The 16,603-nt window shown below is 43.6% G+C and overlaps 1 protein-coding gene across 1 annotated transcript; it reads right to left on the reverse strand.

The window, feature by feature from the left end:
* Window positions 1–2,620: 2,620 nt before the first annotated feature.
* On the reverse strand, window positions 2,621–14,980 carry LOC146965580 (uncharacterized). The gene is made up of 5 exons (XM_085765061.1): window positions 14,199–14,980; window positions 13,912–14,085; window positions 8,753–8,926; window positions 4,589–4,635; window positions 2,621–3,174 (listed from the first exon to the last, which is right to left on the reverse strand). Exons 1-5 carry the CDS (start codon window positions 14,978–14,980, stop codon window positions 2,621–2,623), a joined length of 1,731 nt encoding a protein of 576 aa, XP_085621187.1.
* Between the last annotated feature and the right edge of the window lie 1,623 nt (window positions 14,981–16,603).

The raw sequence follows: 16,603 nt of genomic DNA on the forward strand, positions 1-16,603 counted from the left end.
CATGTGACTGTTGTATCACTATTCCAGACCAGTTTCATCATGTACATTCAATATATCAACTTAGTTAGCAAACACACAGTATCAATCATGTCTAAACATTGTCAAATTAATCAACTCAATCATGTTTATCTATTTTAACCTATTTATTTATTTATCTATGAACTCCGCGAGCAGTCCGGGCTCTTTAGACCGGCTCATAGTTTTCCTGTTGCTCGCGGTAACTACGCAACCAGTGCTAACTACAGGCTAGCCGTTTTCCGTACGGTACATTGGCTGAGTAACGTCCATAAACAATAGCACATAACGTCCGTACGGGATAATAAACCAGCACAAAACACATTCACCCACTCGTTACACAATTCTAACTCTCCATTCTTACCTGCAAAGAGCAAAAATATGTATTTTATCATCACAGTTCGCCACACACACATACGGAAACTACAGACTCGAGTGTGTGTTCTCAGTCACTGAACGTATTCACGCGCGACTTCCTTGTTCCTGAACACACCGTGTAGCGAACGCGCCCTCTGCTGGTCGGAGTTAGACACTGCATACTGCTAGATAACATTACATTTTTCAAACAATAAACCACTCTTTTCTCACCATAAACACACAGACAATTATTACCACACTCTAAACACGAGCTGTACTGAATGTAAATCATATTAAACATGTAAATAATACTAATAATGTAGGTATATTAACCCATTGATGGCTCTGTATGCCACAGAGACAGTCACATCCACCAACACTGATACACAACTCTGAGTATTCATCTATTAGTATTAAGTTTATTAAGTTACCAAGATGGTCGGCTACACAGCTGCAGCTGATGGGTTTCTAAGACTGAAATGGTCTGGGTATCATCAGATAATTCATATTTGTTATTTTTATAAAGGAAAAAACCTGTAAATCTGCTGTTTCAAAATGAAAATGGAAAAAACCTTTTGGCATCAGAATAGAAAAAACAAAAACTTTCAAATGGTGCATCTTTGGTGTTTGACAGTTTCTTTTATTCGGCTTTTATTTTGATTCTTTCACTCTTGATGTCCTCTTCCTGTGTGTGCACTGAGCTACTGTCTCTGTCAAATGAGAATGAAAATGAGACACCATATCTTAATGAGAGTACCTGAATAAATAAAGGTTCAATAAAAAATGAAATGAAATGAAAGGAATAATTATAAAGATTCTTTATTTATTTATTTATTTTTTTCATTTTTTGGATTTTCTTTCTTTCTGTTACAAATGATTTTGTTTCCAGTCTTTGGTTTAGAATTAAAAATCAGATACACCTATATGAATATCGTTTCTGGTTCCATAATAAATAATTATAAAAAGATTTTAAAAGAAAAACAAAACAAAGAGGCCGCATTTGCAGTTGAATTTCATCGCTTGATTGTGGCATCAAAAATATCTTATTCTCTTTTGGTTTGAAAGTAAATCACAGCCTGATGTTTATTAGAGATACATTTTTCATTTAGTTAAGAAACAAAAAACAAATTGACACATGATTTCATTTCTAGTCTTTGGTTTATAATTATGATTTTAAATGATAATAAATGATGGATTATGTGATGAGACTCAGACCTGAAACAGTGAACATTTAACACTCACCTGTTCATATTATTATCAATGTAACGCAGTGCCACCTAACAACCACAAGGGGTCAGGGCATGAACATGAATGAAGACTCATATGAAAGTGGTGTGTTCAGGTAGAAGGTCACATGACCAGGCTGGACTGCAGGCTCACTTCACTGTGTTTCAGAGTTCAGTGGTTTCTGGCTCTAGTCTGAGCAACGTGACTGGGAACACAGTCAGTCCACTGTTGAATCAAACCAAATATAATAAATAATAAAGGTGCATTTTAACTCTTTTACACCAGCAGTGACGAGAGGGGGAGGAGCCTGGATCAGCTCCTCAGCTAATTAGAAAATCAATTAGGGTTAGGGTTAGCCCAGCTGTGCTAACACACAGTCAAAGTTTCAGCTCTGTTGATCTGAAGGTGATCGATTATCAGCAATAATCGTAAACACACACATTAGATTCTCTGATAAAAACCTGTGTCAGCATAACACCCACAATGCTGATGTGTGTGTGTGTGTGTGTGTGTGTGTGTGTGTGTGTGTGTGTGTGTGTGTGTGTGTGTGTGTGTGTGTGTGTGTGTGTGTGTGTGTGTGTGTGTGTGTGGATTTGTAATGAGAACTTGAATGAATAAATAAATAAATCCTTAAATGAATGAATTAAAATCTGCCAGGAAATGAATCTCAAAATAAATCCAGTAATAAATGTCGACATGTAAATGTTTGTTTATTAATTCATTTATTTACTGATTCTTTTTTAAATCACGTTGTTGTTTATTTCACATCAGATTATTTACATTCATGGATTAAATCAGTTGATTTTTTAAACTCTTCTCAGTGATTCTCATAAACTTTTTCTTGTTTTTCAGGTCCCAGTGATTTTTCTGTTGCCATGACGCTGATGAGTTCATTATTAAACTGTGTTCATCTCTGTCCTGTGAAGACGACGTGAGTGAGAGACAGAGACAGACGTGTAGAGACTGAACTGTCTGTTCAACAGAGAGAAGGTTTCTGTGACAGGAGGAGACTCTGCTTCACTCAACACAGACTCACTGACGAACCAGAATCAAGTGTAAACCCAGGATAGAGAGGTTGAGTGAAGGTGGTGTTGAAGGTGTAGAGGTGGATCAGTGAGTCAGAGGAGACTCTGTAGAAGGACAGAGAGCCAGCAGGACAGTCCACATACACTGCTACTCTGGTAGAGACAGAGGAGGAGGAGGAGGAGGAGGAGGAGGAGGAGGAGGAGGAGGTGATACATGTCAGTCTGTCATTGTGACAGACTCTGTAACCATCATCACAGCAGACCAGACTCCAGGACTGATCGTTCCATCCAAACTCACAGTCTCCACTGTCTCCTTTCCTGCTGATTCCTCTGTAACTCACTGATATAAGAACGGTTCCTCTCCTCTCGACCTCCCAGTAGCAGCGACCAGTCAGACCAGTTGAACACAGCAGCTGAGGAAACGAGTCAAATCTGTGTGGATGATCAGGATATGACTGATGCTCCTCCACCCATGTCGCCTTCCTGTTGTTGTCAGACAGTTTGATCTTTGTGTACACTGTGTTTGTGTCGATTGTGAGTCGACAGGAATCTGATGGAGAGAACAAGACACAGCTGCAGTTATTGATCATTGATCAGTTATTGACAGTTTGATGAAGACTCATGAGGTCAGTGATGTGACAGTGTGAAGATGGTTGAATGTGCTGCTTTGTTTCCAGTAGGGATGCACATTTTGAATTTCTTTTCTGACCGATAACCGACGCTCGTTAACCGATTATTAACCGTTAACCGATAAGATTACGACGCTCCAATTATTATTTTTTGCTATTAAAGGGATAGTTCAACATTTTGGCCCATTGCCATAATCCCTACAGTCATAGCAGTAGGTTCATTACCTTTAATTGTCGATGCAAGCTATTTTTAGAACGGCGGAGCAGAGCCGTGAGCTGCTCAGAGCTACGCTATGGAGGCTCATTATGGGATTTCTTGGTTTCCCTCATCAAACTCATCAAATACACAATCCAACAACTCCACAACGCTCTGGTGGAGAAGTTGTGAGCTGCACATTCACCACGCTATGAGATAATAACACAACGTTACCACACAGAGTTGTTCTAGAGGGAAATTCATGCAAAACCACTGATGCACGTTGCCTTCAGGGACAGTTTTTCATCATCAGTCTCTGTATTTACCTCTAAAACAACTCTGTCTGGTAACGTTGTGTTATTATCTCATAGCGTGGTGAATGTGCAGCTCACAACTTGTCCACCAGAGCGTTGTGGAGTTGTTGGATTGTGTATTTGATGAGTTTGATGAGGGAAACCAAGAAATCCCATGAGCCTCCGTAGCGTAGCTCTGAGCAGCTCACGGCTCTGCTCCGCCGTTCTAAAAATATCTTGCACGACAAATAAAGGTAACGAACCTACTGCTATGACTATAGGGATTATGGCAATGGGCCAGTTTGCCAAAATGTTGAACTATCTCTTTAAATACACACGTGCGCTGTGACAGCTGATCAGTGCCACATCCACTCTGCTCTGTCTCAGCTGATCTCTCATATGGAGGTTAGATCATCCAGTGTAGAACTGTTTTAGTTACAAAGTGCAGCCAAACACCAGACTGAAGGAGCAGCAGAGCTCCTCTGTGGAGCTGCAGGAGAGCTGCATCAGCCTCCTCTTTTATTTACTTTTTTCATTGTTTTCAGCGCCGTTGTTACAGGTGATTCACATCTATGTCTGTGTAGCTACATTTATGGTCTGACCTTCCTTCACGGGGGCTGCTGCACATACTGTCAGTCCTCCTGTGGAACTTTTTACCGTGAAATATGACTGAAGGCACGTGGAAATCTACACGTGTCGACACGCCCCCATGAGTTGACGACAAGGAGCTAATAAAATAAATAACTGATAGTATTAATCGGTCAAAGTTCTTGTTATCGGTTAACGGTTAAACGGTTCAACATGTGCATCCCTCGTTTCCATGAATCAAAGTAAAAACAGACTTACACTTCCTCAGACCTGGTGTCAACCATGGGACTCCAGCAGGCTCCACCCTGAAAGGAGGAGGGGGGTCAGAGCAGCACCTTCTCTGTCAGCATGCACACATGGACATTACATGGCTCTCACACACACACTGTTTAATCACTGTGTTCACATGGAGGCTGGTATGTCTGGATGAACACTGAGCACAGAGAAGAAGGAGCTGGAGTCTTTATCTAGTGATGATACAGAGCAGGAGGAGACCAGGAGGAAACACTTCATCATGTCTTTTCTCCATGTGATGTCACTGCAGTGTGAGACACACACTTTCACCCTCTGACTCTCAAGCTGCACAAACACACGTCACAGCAAAGAAGATGAAGACACAACAGGTGGAGCTGACCAGCCCAGATATCCCACAATGCACCAGGAAAGAAGAAGAGTGCAGCTGTGAACAGTGGATGCACTGCAAAAACTCAAAATCTTTCCAAGAATATTGGTCTTATTTCTTGTCAAAATGTCTAATTTCTAGTCAAAACTAATCTCTTTCCACTTTAAATAAGACTCATCACCTAAAATCAACTTGTTTTTAGATCATTTTCATTTGTTTCAAACAAATTTTCACTTGAAATAAGTAGAAAAATCTGCCAGTGAAAGCAAGTTTTTTATGCTTGTAATAAGAAAGAAAAACTTGCTCCACTGTCAAATTTTTCTACTTATTTAAAGTGGAAAATTAAAAAGTGTCTAAAAACAAGCTACTTTTTAAATGTGATGAGTCTTATTTTAAGTATAATTAGATTTATTTTGACTAGAAATGACATTTTGACTAGAAATAAAACAAATATTCTTGGTAAGATTTTGAATTTTTGCAGTGTGGTTTCAGTGTTTGATGAGGAAGGAAACACACTCAACACGTTTGTTAGAGCTCAGTGAAACACACAGTGAGTTTAGTGAGAAACACTGAGTGTGAACACAACTTGTGTTTGTTTGAAGAAAACTCCCCAGGAAGCTGAAGAATGAGGCTGTGAGCAGGTTTCCACAGGAGCCACAGCAGCAGTGAGTGGATGAAGGAGCTCTAATAGAAACCATCTGATCACAGTGACAGGACGGATCAGGATCTCATGATCAATGACTCTGTTCTTCTCTGCTCTTCACACAGATCAGCTGCAACACACTTACCACGTTTACATGATGTTTTTAAAGCGGAATTAATTAATTCCGCTTTAAGTAGTTCGGAATTAAAATATTTTCCTTCGAGTTTACATGGACATAATAATTCCGAATTAGGGTTTACATGGAAAACACGTTAAATCGCCTTTATTTAATTCCGCTCAACGTCTGGAGGTCAGGAAGCGTTCTGATTGGACAGAGGGTACACGTGTTTACGTATTTACGTCTACCGGAAGAAAACAAACTCCATTCTCAGTGTGTGAAGTGAACAGAGCTGCAGCCGCGAGCCGCTCCGCTGCTCCTAAACTTAACAACAACAACAACAAGCAGAAAGTTTCTCCTCTTAACTGCCAGGATGTCCTTCCCTTCCCTGAGTGTGTGAGCCTGGCCGCACCCGCCGCCGCTACTGCCCGGCGGCACCTGCCCGGATCGCCTTCCCCGGTGTGTGAGCCACCGGCGGCCAAGCACCGGGGTCTGTGGAGCGGGTTCATGAAGCCTGGTTGTCCCGACATGACTCACTCACAACACTGCGGCTGTAACGTTATGTTGTGTGTGTTGTAGCCGAAAAGTAGGCTACAACATAACGTTACAGCCGCAGTGTTGTGAGTGAGTCATGTCGGGACAACCAGGCTTCATGAACCCGCTTCACAGACCCCGGTGCCCGGCCGCCACTAGAGCAGCAGCGGCGGCGGCGGCGGCCAAGCACCGGGGTCTGTAACGTTATGTTGTGTGTGTTGTAACCTACTTTTCACGGTTAAATTATCACCGCGGCACACACACAGAGCGGCGAGTCAGTTAATGCGCATGCGCAGAACGACCGGAATTAATTTTAAAAAGAATAAACGTTTACATGATAGAGGAATTAATTAATTCCGCTTTAAAATAGGAATAAACCACCCACTTAATTCGGAATTAAGTTTAAATCCGAATTATATTTTCACTCGGAATTAAGTGTTTACATGATATTTTTAAAGCGGAATTAACTTTAATTCAGAATTAAATGATTTTAATTCGGAATTAACCCTCTCATGTAAACGGGGCAACTGACTCACTGAGATCAGTCACATCATGTGGAATAAAGCAGCCGTCCTCAGGACCAGTCCTGAGCTCCATCAAACCTGTCCACACATTTTGACTGGACTTGAAGTCAGAGTCCAGAGGAAGCAGAGAAACTGTAGAGCAGAGAGAAGCAGGCTCAGCTCAGAGCACATGGACTCAGACAGGAAGTGAAGCTCCAGCTGCTGGAGACTTTCATTAAGGAGACACTTTGTGGCTTCATCTGATCTGGAGTCAGCACACACACAGTCTGAAAACAGCTGTTTGATCACACACACATTCAGCCACAAACACTGATTATTACACTGTTCACTACACTCACTGTCTTCTGATTGACAGCTCCAGGCCTCTGGACAGTGAGGACATCTGGATGTCACACTGTGATTTACTGTCTCCTCAACACAACAACACATCTCATCAGGACAAGACCAGGATCTCAGAGAGACTGAGCTGATTATTGATCATCAATATCTGACCAGACAGAGACCTGATGGTGCCGCCTGGCTTCTGTCTCTTATTTCCTCCTTGGTTGGAGACGATGGGAGACGAATGTCTCTGAGCAGTGGACATGCTTTGATTCTTGTTGCTGTGTTGTTGTTAGTGTGTCCACACTCAACAGGTGTCTACAGTCTCTGGGACTGTTCAGGTCAAACACTCTGTTGGTTCAGGAGCAGTTCAACCAGCTGCAGCTGAAATGTTTCCTGATACACTCTGAAATAAAGTCTGATCCAAACATCTGGAGAGACTCAGAGCACAGCTGCCAACAGCTGCTTTCATCACTGACATCTCTTCTCCTGAACATGACACAGTGTGTCATGATGAGACACTGAAGTCATCATGAGGAGAAACTCCTGATTAGGGATGGGTACCTTTTGCATTTGAATCGATACGGTATCAATACTCGGTACCTGTGAACGAACCGATACCGGTACCAATTGGTACCTGTTTTCGGTACTTTTTGTGTGTGTGGTAATTAAAAAAAACGTCTGAAATTTTAATATTTACCTCTTAACAACATCACAACTCCTCAGCCTTTAAGAGTATTTATGTTTTAGGGATGGGCAATTATTTTCATATAATGGAATAGTCATTCAAGGACTTACTGTGGGAAAATGAGAAACATGGAGAGACTCCTACAGCCATCAGAAAGCTCTGTGTGAAACTTTTTCAAATAAAAAAAACAACTGAAACTGCAGTGCAAACTCTGCAACATGTGGACTTCATGTTTTGACAAGAAGAGAGGGGGAGACTTCATCCTCGTTTAGATGTGTTCTCATTACGTGACGAGGACATGAATGGCGCCGCTGTGATGAGAAGCAGGACTCGGGAGTCGGGACCGGACCGCTTTGGTACGGATTGTCACAACAGTCCGTTCCTCACGTTAAATGGCGGACGGCTGTTTTTCAGGTAGTGATTTTAAACGACAGGGCGCTACCGCTTCTCCGTCTCATTTCAGAGAGAGAGAGAGAGAGAGAAGGGGGGCTGGCGTGAGTGTGCGGTGCTCATGCAGACTGCACTCTTGCTGACGCACGACGAAGGTGCGTTCAGGTACCGAAATGTGGTACCGATTGACTTTATGTGAATCGATACTCGGCACTTTGGTGGGAATTCGGTCGGTACCAAAAAAGTACCGAATTTCGGTACCCATCCCTACTCCTGATCCCTGTAGTTCATCACTGTGACTGATGAAAGCTGCACAGCTCATGTTTGAAACACTCTGAGAGTTTGGCTTCAGTATAAACTGTGTTGGGACGAGTCAGACTGAGACAGAGGACGTCAGTGGAGTGGGCGGAGCTTCACTGTGGCCTACACCACCTCTGGATATGGTCTGAGTGATGGGATCTGATGTCATCAATGCATGGATCACCTGAGACAGATGTTACCAGGTGTGAACGGCCATAGAAAATGTCCCAGCTCCTCCTCCTCTATCAGACAGTGTGTGTGGCTGCAGCAGCCTCTCCATACCTGAGAGAGTTCAGTCTCCAGTCTGGATCCTCCAGTCCAGCAGACAGCAGCTTCACTCCTGAGGCTCCTGGATGGTTGTAGCTCAGGTCCAGCTCTCTCAGATGGGAGGGGTTGGAGCTCAGAGCTGAGGCCAGAGAAGCACAGCCTTCCTCTGTGACCAGACATCCTGACAGACTGAACACACACAACAACACACAGGAACCCTCTGTCAACACCTGCTGCTGTGTTCAAGTGTCATCAGATAAACAGCTGGATGGATCCTCACCTGAGAGTCTCCAGTCTACAGTGTGGACTCTCCAGTCCACCAGACAGCAGCTTCACTCCTGAGTCCTGCAGGTTGTTGTTACCCAGGTCCAGGTGTCTCAGACTAGAGGACTGGGAGCTGAGGACTGAGGACAGAGCTTCACAGCTTCTCTCTGAGAGATCACAGCTGCTCAGTCTGAAGAGGAATTCAAAGAAAAACACTCACATACTCAATATGAAGGAAATAACAGGTTAGAATCATAAATACACAACATTTCAACACAAACCTGAGAGTTTACAGTGTTTCTTACTCAACACGTTCCAGTTTGTATGAATAGATTTATAGATAGATTTGATTATATACTGTGATCTCTCACTCATCTTTGTATAATTGTATATATTTGTATTGTTGTTTGTATACAGTCAGTGTTAAAATCACAGACACCAAGGTCATATAACCCCGCCCTCTGACTAGGGATGGGAATTGATAAGAATTTAGCGTTTCCGATTCCATTATCGATATTGCTTATCGATTAAATTCCTCATCGATTCTCATTGGGTGAGGGAATAAAAGAGAAATGGGTTTTTTGCATTAATGCAGTGGTTCCCAACCAGACATTTAAGGAGATCCCATTTTAATTCCAGGCGACCCCACATGGGGTCCCGACCCCAAGGTTGAAAACACTGCATTAATGGCTCTAACATTAAAAAAGTAGACAGGACCGACCTGCCTGGACAGGTTAACACTAGACCACTGTGGCTGTGGGCCAGCTGTGCTCACAGGAGGAATTTAACAATGTTTCCATTTCATGGTTTTCACGCATCTGTATTCTTCTTACTACTGTTTTCATAACGCTCGTTTTTATGCGGAGTGAGCGAGCGAAAGAGAGAGAGCGCGCGAGAGAAAAGATACAGGGCGTAGCTACCGTTTCACGTGGCTACTAGCAAAACCTGAAACGAGGTGGTTGGAAATGAAGAGAGAAAAACACAAAGAATAGACATGTAGCCTGTGTTCAGGAGACGTTGTCCTGTCCTCGACGTGAGGGAGGGAGGCCCGGATGTGGCTCACAGGTTTAGTGATGAGGAAACGTCACTGTCAGCTGCATCTGTCAGCAGCTCCTCTCCACGCAGACACGCCACTAACTTTATTTTGGGAGAACAAACGGTGACATGTGGATATAAACACACTAAACACACTAAGCACCCTCATTTATAATGATGATTGGTTTTAATGTAACGTAACGTCATTAATCTCTCGTTCAGTCCGGTAATAACGAGTCTTTGTGGGCACTGTGTAGCTACATCGGCTCCAGGTAGAACAACTGTAAAACACCTGGAGCTGATCAACTAAAGCCAGGAACACACCAGCACGACCGCCGGGCGTCGGGTCGCGGCGGGGAGAGGCTGCAAAAATAACAATCCAGTAAACAGCGACATCAACTCGTGACGTGAGAGCAGCCCACGTGTCCACACTACACAGTGTCGGCCGGGTTACACACACAGGCGATTCTGTCACATCACTCAACCCCCAGACTGAGGTTTCTGCCTCCACACCGTGTTTGCTTTGTTCTGACCTGAACACAGCGTGTGTTGTTTGTTTGTTTTTCTTTGCAAATGCGCGAGTTTCTGAACCAAACGGAATCGATAAGGGAATCGTTAAAGCAGACACGCACACGATTCCAGGAATTGATCCAAGTTGAACCGGTTTTCGATTCCCATCCCTACCTCTGACCTTTGACCCTCTCTTTCCCTCCAAACATTTGCCTGAAGACAACGTGACTGTACTGACCTCACTTCCTTTGTTTATTGATTATGTTGCTCATGTTGTTTCAATGTTATCATATTGATTTGTATCTCATACTAGAGACCCGAGTTTGACCTTAAAGCAGAAGTAAGTGGTCCGGTCGTTTTCGCTAATGCTGCGTTCCAGGCAGGCTTTTGAAATCGTAAATTACAGCTTCAAGTCACAACTTACGACTTTGTAGCGTTCCAGGCAACCCACTCGTGTTTTTCCGACCTGTTTTACCGGTGAAAGTCACTATAACGGCCACTCGTAACTTCCGACCGGTGAACTCGTACCAGATCGAACTGGTACGACTTCACGGTCGGAAAAATACGAGTTTCCTTGAACGCACCATAACAGTCCTCGTCCCTACGTCGCCACATTCACGGCGTCCCTTGGCTGCACACACAGCCCTGCATGCCGTTCTCTCTCCTCATTGGATAAAAACTGTAGGATACGATAAATGTTTTCTCCTGGGCTCAGAGCAGAGCAGAGTGACTGACAGACCCGTGTTTCAGACCAAACACTCTATGTAAGTGATTGCTGTCGGAAGATATAACTATTTAAGTCTTATATTAACACAAATATATCACTTACTTCTGCTTTAAAGTGAATCACCAAAACTATGGATGTGTTAATAAAGTTAAAGAAAAATAACTTCATTTATCTTTATTATTTGTTTGATGTCATAATGTGTAATGTTCCTTTATTATTTCATTGTACAGAACAGATCATCCACTACCTACACCAACCATCATCTATATTGTTTTCTCCAAAAGATAAAATATTGGGACAGATTCCTGGAATCAGTGTTTTAATGTTCACACCACTTCAGATGTTCAGTGAGCCACCACCACCACATGCAGTTTAGTTTCTTCAGTCAGTGTTTGTTTGTGTCAGTTCACACTTAAAAACAACTCCTTATAAGTTCAGTTCATTCAGATGAAAATGAACTAATTCATGTTAATTTAAATAAATAATCGGCTGTTGTTTTTCAGTAGAACCTCCTTCTCCCGCCATCACCAGCCTCTAATCACTGCCACTAACAAACTCTATAATATTTTACCACATAAACAATGAGTCATGTTCTGCTGAAAGTGAAAGACCAGGTGTAGTGAAGGTAAACTGTATGTGGAAATATCCAGGGGCTTTTTTCTTTTTTCACTTGTTTGTTCATCAAACTGCTTCAAACACTCAAACTGTCTTCAGCAGTGGTGGATGTGTCTGTACCTTCTGTACCACAACGACATACTATTTGTGCTGAGCCGTCTCCATGGAGACGTCGTGAGACGTGATGTAAAACCTGAGCAGTGTTCACTCTGGTGACAGTGAACGCTGCTCAGGTTCATCATTTATAAACTGATTCGTTCAGTTCAACGTTCACTAAAAATATGAACATGTCCAATGAAGTAGGGATGGGCATGGTTAATCGATGATCGATTATTGATCGTTAGGAATTTTATCGATCACGGAAAATTTTTATCGATTTATTATAAGGGATCATGTAGAGGGCAGAGGTTGTCATGGAGAAATAAACCCCGGGTTTATTTTTTCATAACAACCAATAAACTCTAAAAGTATTATAATACAGGCCTATTATTATTATTACATGGTTTAAGAGTGAAATAATTCATTAGATATGACAGGGCACTTGTGTCGCGGACATGAGCTGTGACCCCGCGGCTCCGCCCGCTCTGATCAGCAGGTTTGGTTTTCAGCAGCGGTGTGGAAGGAGCCTCCACTCTCTCTGTAAGTTACAAGCTACAAGTCATTTATCTAACATCACAATTAGTCCGAAGCTGTTTAACGACGGTTAAAATGAAACTTAAGGTAAATATCCTGCAGAGTTAGTTTCTCTTTTCTGTGCCGCGCTGATCAGAGCGCCGCTCCGCGGTGTGTTGGCGACAGAAATAATAATAAAACACACGCTTTCACAGTTTGAAAGTGCTTGTGATTTTTTTTTTTTTGTACAAGTGCAGCCAAACACGAGGCTGAAGAGAGAGGGACAGCAGAGCTGCTCTGACAGCTCAGCTGCAGGTGAGCCAGGCAGCGCAACAACGCTTTTTTTTTTTTTTTTACTGTAAATGATGCCGGCACCGGCACCGTCCCTACAGGTGAAGCATAAGCCAGTCCCTCCAGGATTTCGCGGGCTTTTTTTGTGATTGTTGCGGCCTAAAAAGCCTGATTTTGCGGCCACATTTTGAAGCGCTTTTGTTGCGATTAAATTGCGGGAGACAGCGAAAGTTGCAAAAAAAAGTTGCAGTTTTGTTCTGAATAATTAAAAATCAAAGGAAAATTGAAAATTTTGAAATGTCACAAAATAATGTGAGGTCCTGTTATACCAGCAATTTTCCACTTGTTAAGAAAGGCACAGGAAAATTAGAGTTGAAAGTTGTTTTACTTTTAATTAAAATGTCTGTTTAAAAATCGTGGTAAAAGAACTGTTTTAAAATGCCATTAAAACAGTCCAGTCTTTGAATAAAAAGGGGAGGGTGGCTACTCAAGTCCAGGGCCAGGGCCTTAGGATGGGGGAAGGGGCACCTGGCCACCGGCTGCTCCGCTCCGCTTCTTGCCGTCAGCCCAGTCACGCTGTTCCTCCGTGAACTCACTTTCAACCACCGCTCCGTCCAGACTCGCACTCTCTGCTGTGTAACTTGCGGAAGCACCGACAATTAGTCCAATTTGCGGAAAAGTTGCGGTGATTGTACAAAACTGCAAGATCGCAAAAATTTGCGGGGATTGGCTGAATTTGCGTTAATTGTTGCGATCGCAACATCGCGAATTCCTGGAGGGACTGATAAGCACACAGACGTCCGTGTACGTTGTTATCTGACCTTCTTCCTTTACGGGGACTGCCCTGGATTACTGGCACACGCCATAGCTGCACGCATTTTGTTTTTAATTATGAATATTAATATTAATATTAACGATTAATCAATAATTGATCGTTAATTTTCCCGAAGATCGATCAAAAAGATTTCTTCAAATGCCCATCCCTACAATGAAGCACAGCCTTCCTCTGTGACCAGACATCCTGACAGACTGAACACACACAACAACACACAGGAACCCTCTGTCAACACCTGCTGCTGTGTTCAAGTGGCATCAGATAAACAGCTGGATGTATCCTCACCTGAGAGTCTCCAGTCTACGGTGTGGACTCTTCAGTCCACCAGACAGCAGCTTCACTCCTGAGTCCTGCAGGTTGTTGTTACTCAGGTCCAGGTGTCTCAGACTAGAGGACTGGGAGCTGAGGACTGAGGACAGAGCTTCACAGCTTCTCTCTGAGAGGTTACAGCTGCTCAGTCTGAAGAGATGATCATGAGGAATTAAAGAAGAAATGAGTTTATTATCTGTTCTGTTGAAAGACAGAAGGGTTTTTATGTAATGATGAATAAATCCAACTATCTCTACACTTACAGAGCTTTGTTGGAGGCTTTGACCACTGGCAGCAGCCTCAGAAGAGCCTCCTCTGAAGCAGAGTATTTCTTCAGGTCAAACACGTCCAGATCTTCTTCTGATGACAGTAAGATGAAGCCCAGAGCCGACCACTGAGCAGGAGACAGTTCATCTGTGGAGAGACTTCCTGAGCTCAGGGACCATTGGATCTCCTCCACTAGAGAACGATCATTCAGTTCATTCAGACAGTGGAACAGGTTGATGCTTTTCTCTGCAGAGGGAGTCTCTTCAATCTTCTTCTTGATGTACTGGACTGTTTCCTGATTGGACCGTGAGTCACTTCCTGTCTGTGTCATCAGACCTCGTAGGAGATTCTGATTGGTCTCCAGTGAAAGACCCAGGAGGAAGCGGAGGAACAAGTCCAGGTGTCCATTTGGACTCTGTAAGGCCTCGTCCACAGCACTCTGGTAGAAGATTGTCTCTGCAGATTTGACTCCTGTTGTTTCAGTCTTCTTCTTCTTATTGGAGGTTGTTTGTTGTTGTGACATCAGGTTGAGTCCAGAGTTGATGAAGGTCAGATGGACATGAAGAGCAGCCAGAAACTCCTGAACACTCAGATGGACGAAGCAGAACACCTTGTCCTGGTACAGGCCGCTCTCCTCTCTAAAGATCTGTGTGAACACTCCTGAGTACACTGAGGCTGCTCTGATATCGATGCCACACTCTGTCAGGTCTGATTCATAGAAGATCAGGTTTCCTTTCTGCAGCTCCTCAAAAGCCAGTTTTCCCAGAGTCTCAATCATCTTCCTGTTGTTTTTACTCCAGTGTTGATCTGTCTCAGCTCCTCCATCATACTTGGCCTTCTTCAGTTTTAGATGAACCACCAGGAAGTGGATGTACATCTCAGTAAGGGTCTTGGGCAGCTCTCCTCCCTCTCTGGTCTTCAACAGCTTCTCCAGAACTGTAGCAGTGATCCAGCAGAAGACTGGGATGTGGCACATGATGTGGAGGCTTCGTGAGGTCTTGATGTGGGAGATGATCTCTTTGGCCTGCTCCTTCTTCTTCCTGAACCTCTTCTTGAAGTACTTCTTCTTCTGTGGGTCAGTGAACCCTCTGACCTCTGTCACCATGTCAACACACTCAGGAGGGATCTGATTGGCTGCTGCAGGTCGTGTGGTTATCCAGAGGCGAGCAGAGGGAAGCAGCTTCCCCCTGATGAGGTTGGTCAGCAGCACATTGACTGAGGTGGACTCTGTCACATCAGTCAGGATCTCAGTGTTGTGGAAGTCCAGAGGAAGTCGACACTCGTCCAGACCGTCAAAGATGAAGACCACCTGGAACTGATCAAAGCTGCAGATTCCTGCTTCTTTGGTTTCAGAGAAGAAGTGATGAACAAGTTCCACCAAGCTGAACTTTCTCTCTTTCAGCCCATTCAGCTCTCTGAAGGTGAAGGGAAATGTTAAGTGTATGTCCTGGTTGGTTTTGCCTTCAGCCCAGTCCAGAGTGAACTTCTGAGTTAAGACTGTTTTCCCAATGCCAGCCACTCCCTTTGTCATCACTCTTCTGATTGGTCGATCTTTTCCAGGTGGGGCTTTAAAGATGTCTTCTTGTCTGATGGTTGTTTCTGGTCTGTCTGGTTTCCTGGACGCTGTTTCAATCTGTCTGACCTCATGTTCATCATTGACCCCTCCAGCCCCTCCCTCTGTGATGTAGAGCTCTGTGTAGATCTGGTTCAGAAGGGTTTGGTGTCCTGCTTTAGCGATGCCCTCAAACACACACTGGAACTTCTCCTTCAGCTTGTTTTTGAGTTTAGGCTGGCATTTGTGAAGAGCTTCTGAATGAATAAACAACAGGTAATAGGACAGTAAGGTAAAGGTCCTCGTAACAACAGGTCATAGTAAATGAATGTAAACACACAGAAATATTTGAATCTAAATTCATGTAGTCATGGTGATGACTACAACCGTGAAATGTGACATCCCCTCACAAAAGGTGCTGAACTTTACCTGTTGCTGCTGCTGCTGACGGGTCTTGTCCTGTTGGAGGAGAGGGAATCATTAATCATGAGGAGTAGCAGGACCAACCCAGTTGACTTTGTCCTCTGTGTGGAAATAGTTACAAAGCCAAGAAATATAACAAAGGTAAAACACTGGCTGCACTTCCCATGACTGACCTTCATTATTTCTCATCTTCTTCAGAATGAACGTCGCCACCTGCAGAACATTCTCAGTAGTGTACATGCCGACCATCAAGTCCACCGTTTTCTCTCTTCTTGCATCCTCCAGCTTACACTTTGGGATGGCAGGGAAACCATCCAGTAAGTCATCATTCTGCAGGTACCACTGGAAGCGGTGCAGCTCTGCACTCCCCAAATTCATCAAAATCCGCAGCAGCTGCTCCTTCACCGGCGTCGCCATCTTTGTTGC

This window comes from Trachurus japonicus, chromosome 21 (assembly GCF_045865225.1).
Source record: "Trachurus japonicus isolate A0001 chromosome 21, Traja_1.0".
In the NCBI taxonomy this organism is placed as follows: Eukaryota; Metazoa; Chordata; class Actinopteri; order Carangiformes; family Carangidae; genus Trachurus; species Trachurus japonicus.